The sequence below is a fragment of the Odontomachus brunneus genome, unplaced genomic scaffold, assembly GCF_010583005.1.
Source record: "Odontomachus brunneus isolate Ranch 3 - 2012 unplaced genomic scaffold, Obru_v1 Obru_scaffold_076, whole genome shotgun sequence".
NCBI classification, from domain to species: domain Eukaryota; kingdom Metazoa; phylum Arthropoda; class Insecta; order Hymenoptera; family Formicidae; genus Odontomachus; species Odontomachus brunneus.
This window is the reverse complement of record NW_022639526.1, coordinates 948,505-965,108: the sequence shown is the minus strand read 5'-3', so window position 1 is coordinate 965,108 and position 16,604 is coordinate 948,505. Positions and strand designations below refer to the sequence as shown.

The 16,604-nt window shown below is 35.9% G+C and overlaps 2 protein-coding genes across 5 annotated transcripts in view; one reads left to right on the top strand and one right to left on the bottom strand.

Moving 5' to 3' along the window:
* Positions 1 to 1,794: 1,794 nt before the first annotated feature.
* LOC116847321 (serine/threonine-protein kinase polo) lies at positions 1,795 to 7,428 on the bottom strand. 2 transcript variants are annotated; one of them, XM_032822203.1, is made up of 7 exons: positions 7,336 to 7,428; positions 5,997 to 6,221; positions 5,697 to 5,914; positions 5,131 to 5,426; positions 4,485 to 4,775; positions 3,762 to 4,162; positions 1,795 to 3,288 (listed from the first exon to the last, which is right to left on the bottom strand). In XM_032822203.1, the coding sequence occupies exons 1-7, from the start codon at positions 7,426 to 7,428 to the stop codon at positions 3,091 to 3,093; spliced, it is 1,722 nt and encodes a 573-aa protein (XP_032678094.1). In that variant the 3' UTR covers positions 1,795 to 3,090. The 2 variants fall into 2 exon arrangements, with proteins under 2 accessions (XP_032678094.1, XP_032678095.1); XM_032822204.1 differs by lacking the exon at positions 7,336 to 7,428 and adding an exon at positions 7,037 to 7,191.
* A 3,412-nt stretch (positions 7,429 to 10,840) lies between these two features.
* The window catches only part of LOC116847277 (glycine-rich cell wall structural protein 1.0-like), a 13,129-nt gene continuing 7,365 nt past the window's right edge, over positions 10,841 to 16,604 (top strand). The window contains exons 1-9 of one of the 3 annotated variants that reach the window (XM_032822109.1): positions 10,841 to 11,183; positions 11,809 to 11,912; positions 12,226 to 12,369; positions 12,476 to 12,688; positions 13,023 to 13,211; positions 13,349 to 13,520; positions 13,686 to 13,797; positions 15,025 to 15,066; positions 15,512 to 16,590. In XM_032822109.1, coding sequence (XP_032678000.1) covers positions 11,818 to 11,912; positions 12,226 to 12,369; positions 12,476 to 12,688; positions 13,023 to 13,211; positions 13,349 to 13,520; positions 13,686 to 13,797; positions 15,025 to 15,066; positions 15,512 to 15,534 — 990 coding nt within the window. In that variant the 5' untranslated portion in view covers positions 10,841 to 11,183; positions 11,809 to 11,817 and the 3' untranslated portion in view covers positions 15,535 to 16,590. Of the gene's footprint in view, positions 11,184 to 11,808; positions 11,913 to 12,225; positions 12,370 to 12,475; positions 12,689 to 13,022; positions 13,212 to 13,348; positions 13,521 to 13,685; positions 13,798 to 15,024; positions 15,067 to 15,511; positions 16,591 to 16,604 lie in introns of those variants that run through there. The other 2 variants (XM_032822108.1, XM_032822107.1) reach the window with 2 other exon arrangements.

Genomic DNA, 16,604 nt, shown 5'->3' with positions numbered 1-16,604 from the left:
GACGGATCCCCACGAGAGTTTTATCGCTGGTTTCTCATTCTTGGCCTCGAAATCGTTCAGAACCTCGCACACTCATTTTGAAAATCCTACACAAGACTCCAATAATATCTTCTACTCATGGTTAAGGTATTTTAACTTGAACGTATTATATCTATATATTTTAGTATTACGACTGTTGGTTTTGAGAAGAATCAGCAACTCGGTCATATTAAATGCAACAGTAATATACACAGTGAATTCATATGTGCACTATTATTTTTATATTTAAAGAGAGTGTCTGAGTTGCTGATTCTTCTCAAAATCAACTGTTATGATATAAAAATATGTAGATACAATGCTCTCGAGGCAAAATACTTTAGCCAGAAATGGAAGGTATTATTTGAGTTCTGTGTACGGTTTATTAAGTTTGAATTAATCATTGTATGATGAACAAATCATGTCGGGTTCAACGGCGACTCGCATATAACATGTTAAATCTCAATTCTATTGAGCATTTTCGTGCATCTCAATTCCAAAAATCTGGTTGAAAGACCCACACGAAAGATCCCATCGCGTTAAACCAGTGACTGGCCTTTTTAACGATAAGTCAATCTACAAATGATCCACTTCATAATAGTTCAATTATAACTAGCTTGTTTAACGTAACTTGTGTCGAAAGATAAAACGCTTGGCGAAGTTGAAATCTGAAGTTTTCTGATGCTGACGCAAATTGAAGTTGAACATGAATTTAAATTCAATCGACGGATTTGCAGATTGTCTGATTTAGATTTTCCACATCTCAAATTTTAGCTGCTTAGACATTCGCGCAACGTTCGCGCGATCTCTAAATTCACAAGTACTCGCAAAGATTTGCGGATACTTCAGGTGTCACATTCATGTTACATTTAACTCGAACTTTGTTAATTATTTCTAATCATCAACTTCCCTTCAGATCTTAAAATTCGACACATTGAAATCGCTATCGATATGCAATTCTTCGTTAGATCCTTGGAATTCAGAACAGACAATAAATACAAAGAGAAGCGCAGACGAAACAGAAACTCTCGCACGGATCTAACATTACAATAATCCTACAAAAAAGTCGAGTTAAATTCCGTAACAGCCAGATCACATGATGTCGGCGGAATATAACGTATTACGCGTATGTGCGCGTCGATACATGGTTAACGCTCGCAGCACTATAATCTGCATTATTGTACGTGTACTAGTCAATTAATCTCTTAAAAACGAAAAGAATAATCCTCGGAATAGTCATTTCTCCAGGCTGAATAATTGTCATACACATAGAACAAAGTTCCGATACTGATTCCGTTACTCTCAAGCACTCAAGTTCTCTATAGCCGACTAATCTTCTCGCTCGAATTGATCGAGCGCGAGAAGAGAACCGCTTGCACTGAGTATCATGCAATTCAACACGATCATTATTCGTTTTTCGCACTCCTGGAAAATATTTGTGAGTTAATTCGGTCATTCGCCATTTATTATACCGCATACATACACTCTCATAAACACGAAGTAAATTTATAGAAAAATACTAAGAAAAATACTAAGAATGTTTTTCACACTCTTTTTTTTCTTTATCTCTTGAGTTCTTGATTTAAGCTGTCTTTGCGCATTGTTCCCGAATAGGTTATGTATTTTTAGCTGCTTTATAAAAGATATTGACATAAAGATATTCCAAAACAAAGAAAACCTGAGCACTTTGCCTCGCATATAAAAAAATATTAATATATCTATACGAAAAGTAATGTTAGTCGGACAATGAAAAATGTTTGTAAATAAAATAGCGAAAAAAAACAAGAGGAAAAAGTACAATTTATTTAACCGTAAGGTATTCGTTCATAAGGCACATTTGCGATTATCCATAAGTCGCGCATAAGAGTTAAGTCTCGACTACAAGTCATTACAAAAAAGCAAAAAAACGAAGGAACTACGCGACAAACTCAACTCGAATAATCTCCTCTGCGCTAAATGCATCTAAAATTCATAATGCACGTCGCTGTTACCGGCATTCAAGAGTTCTCGTTTAGAGATTAATGCACTCGTGGTCTAAGTGTAACACCTGAATTACTCGAACAAGTTCGAGCAAGAAGCTATTGGTCAAGTGAACTTTCAAAAACGATAAACACTTACGCGTCAGTCGCCTCTTCGCTAGTCTATTCCTTTTCCCTCTCACTCTCTCTCTCTCTCTTTTGCTCACGTTTCTTTCTTTTTCTGTCTCTCTAATCATTTTTATCCCTGATTCCACAATTACAATAAATTCAGACATTAAATTGCACTACTCCATCGAATCATGATTAACTCCGACGTCGAGGCCTTCATCGAGTTTCTTTTTTTCTTTTGCCTCTTTTTCTTCTTCGAAGTGAATAAAGTCGAAGTCGCGCATGATTCGTTCGTAATGTCAAAGTAAAATACCGTGGACAGTTCTTGCGGGTGAACGGAATATAAGAAGCCTTCGACAGGATCGGCAATTTTGAAAATGATAAAAAATTACAGCATGAGAGTGGGTATTAACGAACTCTATAAATTTATCTCCAGGATCCTGCCCTTAATACATATATCATCAGACAACTGAGATTTTAGTGTCACACTTTTCTCGCAGCGTTATCTCGGTTATATCTTATAGACGGAAGATCGATAAAGTCTAATCAATTAACTACGAGTAACATTTCTAGGAACGGCACTTAATAACGTCTGAAGCGCCTTCTTGTTGTTATGGAGCGACGAGCTTTTGTCATTTACTCCGGCTTTTCATTTCGTCTATTCAACGATTAAAAAAAAAACAAAAAGAAGAAAAAGGGAAAGGACGAAAGAAGAAAAAAAGATTGCCTAGCAAAAGTCTATATGTCTGTACAAATACCATGTTAGTTTTCTCTTGTTTACAAAGATAGCGCTACTAAAAAATAAATATATATATATATGTGGTGTTCCTAAATTTTTTGGTGCCAGATAAGTGAGCGGCATCTAATATTTCTTCTCTCACCTTCTCTCGTTCTTTCTTATTCTCACTCGCCTTCTCTCACAAACATACGATCTCTTATTCTTTTTCTTCCTTGTTATTTTTGTAATTCTCTCTCAGGACGGACAATTTTACCGGACTTGAGGACTCGTCAACATCAGCCCGAGCTTTTCATACGCATACATCAGATTTTTCGCTAGTCCCTTACAACAGCCGTTCTCATGAATAGTCTCGAATCTGTAAGTCTTGAAATTCTTCTCGTGGTCGATGTAAGTGACTGCCGCCATCAAAGGGCACATAATAATTTTCGTATGATCTAGGAAGTTAACCTTTAAAAAAGCAAATAAATTTTAATTGGTCACTATTTATTCTTTTCTATAAAGTCCTTTACAATAAATATTAATTAATTAAATATCAGCAAAAGTATAACATATACACAAAATTATCTCAATAATAATTTCACCAATGTGGTGATAATAGAAATATTATCACCTTGTTATTATATTACGTTTTTTATCACTTAAAAAATATTAAAAGACTACAAAAAAGATAAAATGATCAAAAATAGAAAACGCAAAGAAAACAATTATTGTAAAACTATCTTCAAAATATAAGAAAATAAAAATTATTGTTAGAAAAGTTATAAAAGTGATTATTATTATAAAAAGTTAAAAGAATGTATAAGGGGCAATAGAAAGATAGAAAATTTGAAGAATGAAGCTGATTGACGGAAGAAATAAAATGTTCAATCTGCACACACTATAAAAATTTACAAAAATATTAAATCAGTAAAAAGAATTACCTGTACAGTGCCATTAGTTAGTTGCATCACGACTGCCGTCTGAGTCCTGAACCATTGATGCATGTAGGGTATTCTAGAGATGGAATCACTCTGTTTCATTACGATGGAGTCGCCTGCCTTCATCAAATGATCGTTCATATACTTCAGGAAGAAATTCATCAACTTCATCTTCTTCTCGAGATTATCCGGATAAGCTGTCACCGTGTAGTACAATTCGTCGCCTTCGCGGTTGATATAGTGAATGTTGAAACCATTCGGTAACATTATCAGTCGCGTACCATCGTTATACATCACACCGACTCCATTATCGGATAACTGGTACCCAAAACCGTATTTGTCTGAGTAATCTACCCATTTGCTTATCCAGATTACAGGTTGCATCGCTGGATCAGTCATCTCATCTGAGAAAGTTTAAAATACGTATTTAATAATAGCAGAAGGTGATAGAAAAATACATCCGGGGCTCTTATTAGAAATACATAAAACTATTTACTAGAAATAATTATACTTATTTTATTAAAAGTACTTGTTAAGATTATTCATGAAGAATATCTACTGTAATTATTTCTGTACCTTAATAAAAAAGTAAATAGAATTAGTAGCAAATTGTCCTTTCAGCTTCTGTCATTACCGCGCAAGCACGTAAACAGTGTTTGCCGAGTGTGAAAACTAAATTACTAGATTACTAAAAATAAAATGTTTATCTTCGTTCTGCAACTTCACCTGCTGATGATGCTATCTCTCTGGCAGGCTTAGCTTTCAGTACAACAGCCAACTGTTCTTTCAATGTATGGAGCATCTTCTTAATATCGTGATTCATTCTCTGCATCTCGTTGACGTCAGTGGGTTTCGGAGGTTTATTAGACGGGCTGCTCGGCACTCGGAAGGGGATAATGTCTGTCTCCGAGTTGAAATTTACTTCTCCAAGAGGTTTGCGGCTACAATGCAACTCCAGCATGTCCAAACGAGGCGCCATTGTTAAACAAGAAAGTGGCAAACTCGTCGGCAAATATCCTGACAATTGTCAAAATTTTATATCACGCAAGTTACTCGACATTTACAGTAATTATTTAACATTTATTAATATAATATAAGTAAAAAACGGGGCGTAAAAACAAGTCTGCAATTGAATGATAATTAGGAAAATCGCTTTTAAGAAATTAATAATAAAATATTTAATAGTCAAAAAACATGTTAACAAGAGTTAGACATTAATTCCCACTTTGTTATATGTACTCTGTGCTATTACTTTAGTTCAAACTAATGAATAAATGTTTGTATCTTCAATTAACAAATTAATGTTATTTAAAGAAAAGATTAATTAAGAGAACGTTTTCATCGGCGTAAAAAGTGCTGGTTCGTCTCTTACCGGAAGTGAAGAAAACGTCTTTCATCAGCTTAGCGACAGAAGGACGCTTGGATGGGTTCAATTGTAGCATTCTTGCCACCATGTTCATGGCGGGCTTGCTTATGTGTGTCGGCGTTTTATAGTACACTTGCTTGATCCTGGCGTATGTCTCTTTCAAGCTCGACGTCTCGAACGGCGGCTTACCCACGAGTAGAGTATACATTATGCAACCGATACTCCAAACGTCGGCCTCGTACGAGTGCCCGACTTTGGTCAGCACTTCCGGTGCTATATAATTTGGAGTGCCGCAAACAGTCCTGTTGCAAAAAAACATTAGTTTAATTAATAAATCATTATATTGGAACGTTCGATTTCTTCAAGAAATGACTGATAAAGTTAATTTACTAACTTGATAGCAAAAATATAGATCTAGAAAAATATGTTAAACTATAATTTATATGTGATAACTTGGCTCTAAACAAGCTTGAGATATCAAAGTAAAATAATGTGTAATTTGAAGAAAACCTTGTTAGCTTGTGTGTATATGAATTTATAGTATATGTTTATCTTGTTAAAGTAATAATTACTTTTTCCGTTCGCCGTCGTGCTCCAATCTAGTTGCTAATCCGAAGTCACCGATTTTCACTTGCAATTCGTCATTCAAGAACAGATTACCCAACTTCAAGTCTCTATGAATTATTCTGTGTTGATGCAAATAGAATACTCCATCCAAAATTTGCTTCATGTAATATCGAGTTTCGCATTCTGACAACGCTTTCCTGCGTTTGTGCAACTCCATCATTGACTGGAATATCAAATATTTAGTTGAACATATTCTCAATATAATAATAATATTTGTAGGGATAAATATTGTCGAAAATACTAACTCTCTTACGACAGAGCTCCAAGATGATGTAAATATGGTGAGAGTCATCAAAGAAACCATGAAAGCCAACAATATGTCTGTGACTCAGAGTCTGATGAATTGCTATCTCTTGAGTCATTTTCTCTTTTTGATTGCTCTTGGTGATTACAGATTTCGGTACAATCTTTCCGGCAAACACATGATGTGATTTTGACTCTGTGATTTCATAACATTTTGCAAAGCCACCCTACAAAATAAGATATCGAAGCATTAGTATAATAATATAATCATAAAAAATATAACTGTAAGAAATATTTTACTCTGAAAAAGATGAAATTATTTTTGGAATAAAAAAAAGAAGATATTGGTAACATCATAAAACAAACTTCTGTGTGAATAAACATATTATACTTTTTAACATAAAAACTGATAGTAATATATAGCCAATAGAAATATATAAAGCCTGTTTTCTTTCAACAAACTTCCTGAATTGATGTACACTGGTACAACAAGTTAAAGTGAAACAAGTATTTTTTCTTTTATCTTTTTAAATACATTTTGTTTCGCTATAACTTACTGCATTAATGTACACTAGTTGAGAAATTAACTAGTTGACAAAAAAACAGACTTATTGTTATAATATGCATTTAATTAATTTATAATTTTTATTGTTATTTTTTCAAAATAACAAATATTTAATTATGATTAGTATATATTTAATGTATTAAACATAATAATGATGCATTTATCCCAATATGACTAACATAAATAAAGCCTTGATATTAAAATATTTATAATCCATGAATTTATTGATTTTATTTGTACTTTCAGCATTTAGATTCTTTGCTTTTTTTTCTTTCTTCTTCAATAACCAGATATGCATACAATTTATTTCAAATGCTGAAAGTGTACCCTGAGATACGAGAGATACGAATGAACTACTGATTTGCTCAGTTGTAATATCTACTTATGACATATATTCCATTAAAATGCAACAGGTGCCAAAGCACTAATTCTTTAAAAAAGATGTAATTGAAAAAATATACCAGAAACAACACATACAAAGAACATTTTAGTGACCATTGTACTTTATAATACTTAATTAGAATATCTCAAAGCTTTATTATCACTATATCTTTAACACTGAGTATATGTCCAAAAAATAGTCGAAAATACATGTTTCTGCTCGAGTGACCTGTCTGCTTCAGTTATAACCAAGACTACGGCCACGGCGCAAACGCAACAAGTGCCGGGTGCCAAGGGAACGTAACCCATGTCGGTGTGTCGAAAAACTGAGTCGCGATAAAAAAAATTCGCAAGGTCGCAAAGACCAGTGCTCCGAACGCGAGAGGATTACTTACTTTGCCGAAAAACCGGCCTCTCATGTAGCTCTTCCCGCTATTCACGTCATGTATAACATTGGGTATAGCGCACTCGTGCTCGTCCTTCGACATCGTGTCACGTTTGCCGTTCAAGCCGGTGAACCTGTGGTCGTCTTGTGGCTACAACGCACCGCTTCGCGTTAGCTGGCCTCTAAACTGCGTGTTTACGTACGTGAAAAATACACAGAGCACAAGCCGTGACCGTTACCCCGCCTTGTTAGCTCGAGCTGTGTTGTGTCCGAAAAAAAAAAGAACGAACAGCCGTGGGCACGATCCGCCACATATGCCGTACAGCCGAACTTCTGTTCAAACCGCTGTTTTCTATCCCTCAAATTAAGCAACGGCTCATCCCGTTTAAATCCCGCTCGGCCAGCCAATCGTTGCGTCGTCGCGTTGTCACGTGGTTAGCGAACGTTTACACGTGACACACTGGGACGCTGCGAGCAGTGATCGATCGAGTTGTTTTAGGAACGATTTACACCGCATTCAATTCGGCATTCGATCATCGATATTCGATAGATTTCGCATTTTGCCGTAAAAAATTTACAGGAACTTTAGGTGAGAAATTTCGCCTGTTTTGGTTGTGCACCGTTATTAAAGGCCCTTGCACGTAGAAATATTTTAACCGTAACCGTAAGGTCGTAAGAAAACTGACCAATCAGAGTTGATTATTCTCCTTGCGTTTGAGGAATAATCGACTGTGATTGGTCAGTTTTCTTACGACTTTACGGTTATGATTAAAATTTTTTTACGTTCAAAGGCCTTTAACAACGTTAATAAGTTTTTACAATACTGTATTCCAGATACGATAACGTTAATGCCCATATTCATAGTCAGTCTTTAAATTTAAGACCTCCTTGGCTGCGTTTCAAAACTCTACTCGACGGGTAGAGTAACATTTAATTGACCAATAAGAGCAAAGATAACTAGGATTTCTTTATCATGATTAGGCAATTAAATATACTCTATCCGTCGAGTAGAGTTTTGAAACGCAACCCTTAAGTTCATCTTCAGATGCTCCGTAGCCAATAAAATGAACTGTAGAGCTTCTAAAGATGAACTTAAAAAGGTTTTAAAGCCTCCGCATAAGAACATCCATAATATGTTAGTGTCGGTCTACAATCTCACTTTAAGCTTTAAGCCTTAAACAACTGACCAACCACAGTCAATTATTCTTTTTACGTCTTAAGAATAATCGATTGTGACTAGTTAGTTGCTACGACTTAAAGTTTAAAGCAAGGTTGTAGACCGTCACTTAATAGGTGCTTTTCAATTGCTTAATACATCTTGACACACACATACACAAACCAGTTTATTAGTCACATATTATCTAAAATATCTTGTAAGATAATATGCAACCAATAAACTGGTTTTGTGTGACACAGTGTACGCAGTTGGAAAGCACCCAATAACATGTTCGACTGGTTCTGGGTTAACCCACTCTGGGTTATTCAGCCTACGTTTATTGGTCGAACAAATATTTATAAGTTTTATGATTGGCTAGTAGAGACTTATGACGTCATTAATCGTTCTCGGAGCGATTAACCCAAAGCCAGTCGAACACGCTATTAAGTTTACGGATTTCTTTGGGTGCTTTTCAGTTGCGTACACTGTGTTACACAAAACCAGTTTATTGGTTGCATATTATCTTACAAGATATTTTAGATAATAAGTGACCAGTAAACTGGTTTTGTGTACGTTTGTGTCAAAATGTGTTAGCAATTGGAAAGCACCCTTTGTGTGTTGACTTAAGGCCGGTTTATGATGGCCGTAATCCGTTAACTAATCCGGAACCGTAAAAAATTGACCAATCATAGTCGAATTATAGAAAAATAGTTGACTGTGATTAGTCAATTTTTTACGGTTCCGGCATAAGTTAATGGATTACGGCCATCATAAACCAGCCTTTACATGTATGTCACACACACAAGACCGCACCATTTTCTCGCATGCAACCGGAAACCTTACGCGACATACGTTCGAAGTCCTTATTAGCAATCTAGTTTAGTATAGACGTCTGTGATTAAGCATATATGTAATACTATATTAAATACTAATATTATATTGCTAATCGCCCTATACTAATATTATATTGCTAATCGCCCTATGCTGCTTGTAAAGGTCGTTCTACATTACCTTATAGCATGTTCGACTGGTTCTGGGATCAATCATGAATCTTTTCCTCTAACGTGAACTCGTGAAAAGTGAACATTTTTATATGTTTTATATTAGAAAATTTTCACTTTTCACGAATTTACACTGGGGGAAAAGATTCATGATCGACCAGAGGGTCGATTGTGTATCTCAAAACAGAGTGAAAATGACAAAAGTGAGCAAATTTACTAGAATATTTATAACTTCATTGGTCAATGTCTAGTGAATTTGCTCACTTCTGTAATTTTCATTCCGTTTCGAGATACACAATCGACCCCCAGATGGGTTAACCTAGAGAACCTAGTACAATACAGTCACGGACTTAAAGATTGGTGGATCGTTTTTAGCAAATTTATGAACGCATTCCGACTTGAGAAGAAGGAGAGTCGCTGCTCCGTCTGCGGGGCACGCCTGCGCAGTGACTAACCACGATAGGAAATGACATATACGTAATGTCATAAAAATAAACATGACTTTCGCGTGGGAAGTGTTCCGCAGGACTCGTTGTGACCGAGCACCGTGGATTACACGCAAATATAAAGATAAGTAATAAATTTCATTATTCCCATATTCTGCTTGTGATATTTATTTCTTTCTGCAAAACACAAATATGACAGATATTAAATTTCCTACATAACAATTAATATTATATTAAAAACATAATTTATATATTTTTTGTAATGAAATCTATTACTTATATTTATATTTGCATGTAATCCACGATGCTCGGTCACGGCGAGTTCTGTGGAACATTTCCCACGCGAACATCGTGTTTACTTTTATGACACTACGTACATGTCATTTCTCTTCTATCGTGATTATTCACTGCGCAGGCGTGCCCCACAGACGGAGCAGTGACTCTCCTTCTCAAGTTAGAATGCGTTCCTAAATTTGCTAAAAACTATCCACCAACCTCTAAGTCCGCGACTGTACAGAGAATCGCCAACTTTGTCATGTGACCAGCTACTCAGCTACTCTGTGATTGGCTGGCATAAACATATACGGATTTGGACATTGCGACGCCGATGCAAAACCACATTATATATGTATATATATATATATATATATATATATATACATAAGCATATTTGCTGCATTGGTGTCGCAATATTTAAATCCGTATATATTTATGCCAGCCAATCAGCTGGTCACGTGACCAAGTTGGCGATTCTCTGTACTAGAAGTTCTTTAGGTTAACCTACTATGGGTTATACAGCCTACGTTTATTGGTCGAATATGTATTTATAAGCTTTAGGCTAGTAGAGACTTATAACGTCATTAATCGCTCTCGGAGCGATTAACCCAGGACCAGTCGAACACGCTATTAATGTAGAACGACCATGTAGGTGCAAAAGTGTCAAAAGTGCAAGCAACGCAAGCAAACTTTTTGTCGAAAAGTTATCAAACTCGAACATGGAAATAGCCTTAGTGTCTAGTGATTTTTAAACGAGATGAGAATCTGATTGGCTGTCCAATCTCAAGTATATAGGGACAGAAGTCAGCACCAATGACTCCTTCCTTCTCTTCATCATTACTGAATCGCCATTGCATCCTCTCTGAGGTCGAAGTTTCTCTTTCCGCTGCATCGAACCGGCGTCCATTTTCCTTGTTAGCTTGCCCGCGTTCGGAGCATCTTTGTGAGATCGTCATAAGTTCCTGGCGCAACATATTCGGTAAGCGAGCCAATTTGATCGGATAAATTGCCCACGTTTTGTAAGTCATATAAGAGTTCGCGCAATTCCTTGCCCTTTCTCATATCTTTCAGCAGATTTTCGGCAAAATCTTCGCGGAAAGCCTTCAGGAGGATAGCGTCGGTATAGTGACCCCGCGTTACTGCGATTTTTCCCTGATGCTTTTGTCGTGTGTTTTACTATCATCAATTATATCGAATATTAATGCAGTTTGATAAAATTTTGCCGTGCTTGAATAATTTTAGTCGTATTTAAGCATCTTGCATCTATAGGATGATAAACAACTAGCATTGTACGAAGTATTCATTGTTATAATGGAGTAGAAAATGAACATCACTGATCTTTTTTTTGTTGTTTCTATAAAAATATAACAATTTATGGGTCTAATGATTGCGCATCTAATAGATTTACAGAATGGATTTAACAATTCAAGGATTTTTGCAGTGACACTTGAATTTTCAAATTTATTATTAAACAATGTTTCAGAGAAAGAGCTTGATCTTCCTGGATTCTTGAGTCATTTCACAATTTTTAGATTTTTAGAATCATTTCACAATTTTTATAGTGTACATATAATATTCACAAATAATATCAACAAATGTTACAGAAATCCATTATGGACGGTGCACCTGTTGGTAGAGGAGGATTCCGAGGCCGTGGAGGCCCTGGAGGATTAATGAGAGGACGGGGTGGTTTTGGAGACAGAGGAAGGTAAGCTACTTGACACAATGAACAATGAATTTCATATAATCATAAATAATATACTTGTTAGCCTTTGAATATATGTTTGTGGATAGTTTATGTTAAAACAATTTATAGCAATCATTTTATCAAATTTTGTCATTTTGTCTATAAGAAAAGCAAGTAAAATATGGTATATTGTGAATAACATAAACAACATATAACAATAAGTAAACAGTAAGTAACCAAATAGTACATAAATAAATATTGTATATATTTATTTTACTTTGTATATTTATAATTAATTGTTAGATAAAATATTAAAGTTTTTATTCTATAATAGGGGTGGTCCTCCTCGAGGTGGTGGTATGATGCGTGGTGGACGAGGCAGTGGACCTGGTGGAGGTATGAGAGGAGGTCCTCCTGGAATGAGAGGCAGAGGTGGTCCTCCAGGTCGCGGTGGGCGTGGTGGACATTTTCCACCGAGGTAAATATATTAATAGAATTATTTGTTACTTAACTATAAGTAAACTCAATAATCATCATTTGAAATATAAATATCTCAGAGGAAATATAATAACATAAATTTGTAGCGGACCACCGGAACCTGGTATGTCCAGTGGACCTGGTGGTGGACCACCACCTCTAGGAATGGGAGGTCCTCCACGAGGTGGAAATAGGGGTGGTGGTAACAACAGCTTCCGCGGCAGAGGTAGAGGAGACTTTGGTAGAGGCGACAGTCGCGGAGGTAACAATAATTTCCGCGGTCGTGGTGGTATGGATAGAGGTGGCAGAGGAGGATCCAGGTAGGGATAGAGCTCGTTTTGACTGTAAACTTATTTGGAAATTAACACTAGAACTATATTCATTAATCGAACTTAATTAACTAAATTAATTGCTATTTAATGAGTTATTTCTATCAGAGTGGTCGGAACAATAGGCATTTGGGAAACTAATGCAAAGGAAGAACATTTTCGTTTGCTCTTTTCAATTTTACTCAACTTCAATTAAAAATACAAAATATGCCGTTACAAATTTAAATAATTTTTATAAGAAATCACCAACTCCTCATTTTGATAATTCTAGTGTTAATAATCACTTATGGTATGATTATACAATATCTCATGTATGCTCACATAGGGGATCTGGTAGAGGTGGACCAGGCGGCAGGGGCGGTTTTAATGATCGCGGTAGAGGGCTTGGCGGTGGCCGTGGTGGTCCGACCAAGCGAGGTGGTGGTCCACCGAGTTCCAACGGACCGTCGAAAAGACCTCGTTTCGATCAGCCGTCTTCACAGCCATCAAATGGCTATGCTACTCAACCATCCAAGTACGTTGCTAAAAAAAACTCGATTTTTATTGAGATATAAAATGATAGTTCACAAATGTAAATAATGACAGGCGCAGTAAATAAAATAGAGCAGATTTTAGGATAGAAATGTAAACTGAGATGAATGATATTTACAGCCAAGGTGGCTACGGAGGAGGCTCGAATAACGCTTACGGTGGTCAGCAGCAACCGCAGCAACAGTCTGTGGGATACAGCGGTGGTGGCGGATATGGCTCGCAGCAGGGATATACACAGTCTTATCCTGGTTACGAAAGCTACCAGCAACCTCCGGATTACTCGCAGACAACTGTAAGTGAACTCACCTCAAGCTCGAGAAAGAATCTTACTTTTCTTGAAATTTGAAAAGTACGATTTATGAATACATATTTTTTACTCTCTTTTCTTCTCACAATTCATTTGGAAATTCAAATATTGTGATTCTTGATATATACTGATTTTCTTTCTCAATTTCAGGGCTATCCGTCATCTGCCCCACCGGACAACAGATACGGTGGCGGAGCGTCGTCAGTTCCAGCTACCGGAGGCTTTAACGATCCCTACAATTACGGCAAAGCACCGCCATCAGGTAAGCCGTTGACTGTACGAACAAGAGCGCGATAAACATGCACGCGCGCAACATTCATCGTGATTCTCTTGCTTCTCTCTCAATCCCGATTAACCCTCGTCGCGACACAGAAACATCTCAAAACCGCGTCATGAACGGAATCGAATCGACATTACATCTAGTTAATTAATATCACATGGTGATGCATGTCCAGCCTATTACCAACAGGAGGCAGTGCAAGCTGCGGGGCTGGGTGACAGGGGTTATGCCCCTATTAACCGATATGACGACCGATTTTCTAATGGCAACATAATCGACCGGGATGATTACTCGACGCAACCTTACGGTTAGTTATCTCGTCCGCTCATGCCACATCGCTCATGTACATGCAGCTCATTAACTCATTCACCACGGTCGTTAGAGCGATCCCTGTGGACTTTGCGTTTCTATCGCAGAACGTCGAATAATCGAAACTGTGGAAGTTTACGATCGAGTATTAGAAGTTCGTCACATGTCGCATTATGTCGTAGAATTTACGTTAAAATTACGTTAAAATTGTTACGTAAAACATACGTAATACGTAAAATTTTCGTCATACATATATCTGTTTTTTGACAAAACTTTCCAAGAGATAATCTAAAGTCTCATACATTAAATGTGGACTGTCTGACGACTGTTCTTTCTTGATATTTCGAATGATACGATCTTTCGGACATACCGTGTCACTCTCTCGTGATCGTCAAGAGTTGCGTAGGGTTTCACACAAAAACTACCTAATAGTTAAAAAGATTATAGAGGTAATCGAATACGGAGTCTTATATTGGAACACTAGCACCGTCAGCACTGTCTCCTGTCATCCTTCACTGCAGAACACTACAGGGCGTCCATCGTATACGATTTACCAAAGGGCACAATAAACATAAAATTTTCGTTTTCACTCTTGTTAACATGTCTGCATCACGATTATTCTATTGGTTCTTATTATAGTTTTATTATTTCTGTTATATAATTTTATAACTTTAAAATTACTCAATTACGTTTTTTATCAGTTTAAGTGAAAAAGTTGATAAGAGGATGGTATAAAAAATGGATTGATTTCAATTGGTTAACAAGTTTTTCTTTCTTTCTGTGGAGACTCTATTGTATCTCGCTATGGCTCGTCCCCTCAACCACGTATTCTCAACCGGTATTCTCTCTTAGTCGTGAAACGTTCGTCTAAAGTTGCACTTTTCTCTTGTGTAATTGCAGATTATTCAAGTCAAGACGGGGTTTATGGGAAGCAAGACTACGGTAAGTACAATTCGCAGTATGGCAAAGCCCATTGACATTCCTCCTAATGCGGACATATGCTTATGTCACTGTAACATTACTACAGAGGAGCGACTTGGAAGATGAGTGGCACAAACGGATGTTTTACATTCTACTATTTTGTTTTCTTCTTTTATTTATCGTAATGTGCCCTCTCCTGCGTATTGTGAATAACTATTAGACAATGAAACTTTTGCTTGAACAATTTTTGAACTGTAGAACAATTTTTACAGTTTGTTGTACAATATAATTTGTTACCTTAGTTATTCGCGTAATAAAAATTTATTATTTATATTCGTTTATATTCTTTTTCGATTAAATTACGATTGTAAGATACAACGTTCACCTAATTTTTTGAAGAATTGTTCGTTTGTAACTTCCCTTGAAGAAAATATTATAAGATTCTAAAACTCTTACATATTTTCAGCATTTGTACCATTCAAATTCTAAGTAGCTCCCGTCGTACCTTACCGTATCCTCGGATTAAGATCGTCATTGGTCACAGATAGTGGGATTTTTTTAAAAATTTAAAAAACTAGAATATATAAACAAAATATAAAGCTAGAAGAAAATTATGAAAGCATGTTGTTTTCAATAAATATACGCAATATATTTATAGTATATAATATCGCACACCAGAAATAGATTTAATTCAAAACTAGGAAAAAGTTGTGAAAGTTATATCTTTTTCGAGGATGCGAAATTTACGAGTATTCCTGATAGAGAGTTAGAAGTATTAATATTAAAAAAATAATAATAAAAGAAAGAAAAAAACGGAAAACTTCAGTTAAGATGATAGGAAAGCCGTTAGAAGACATTAGAATATAGGTAGAATCTATATCGCAAAGATGCAGAAGAAATAGGAACATAAGTACTTTCTATAACATTTTCCGAAGATATTTTAAGATGGGTGTCAGCGGGTTATAATGAGTTTACAGTACACTTAAGTATCAATATCATCGTATCACATACTTGGATATGCAATCGAAAGATAATGAATTACGGATTCAAAAATTGCGAAATCTTCGAATTGATCCGAATGAGAAAATTATAGTCAATTTTTGACAGTTCGTAACAACTTGTAACGCAAAAAAGGAGTAAGAGACATTTAGGAAAAATATTCGTATATATACATTTAGGAAAAATACTCGTATATATACATTTAGGAATAATCGTATATACATTCACAACTTTAGAGTGGTATCAGGTAGTGTGATTTTGATGTATAACCTACATGCACAATTATATGTCGCAGTAGGAATGAAAGCAATATCACATAGAAGAAAACGTTTACGACATTGCGACAAGTATTTGCAGTACAAATTAACGGGACGTTTGCAATACCATGAGAACTAAAGAAGAAACTGAGAAATTTTTACATGATATCACAAAAGTCTCTCCATCCACGCCCGATATGTTAGGATATTCGCGACTCTTTATGACGAATATATATATATTTATATATATATATATATATATATATATATATATATATATATATATATATATATATATATATA

What these genes read in the sequence shown, in the direction of transcription:
- LOC116847321 (XM_032822203.1), bottom strand. Translation starts at nt 7,428, where the DNA reads ATGTCGAAGGACGAGCACGAGTGCGCTATACCCAATGTTATACATGAC. An exon ending in TGGAGCTCTGTCGTAAGAGA is followed by an intron (nt 5,915 to 5,996) that starts GTTAGTATTTTC and finishes TTGATATTCCAG; the next exon opens with TCAATGATGGAGTTGCACAA. An exon ending in TAACTAATGGCACTGTACAG is followed by an intron (nt 3,289 to 3,761) that starts GTAATTCTTTTT and finishes GCTTTTTTAAAG; the next exon opens with GTTAACTTCCTAGATCATAC.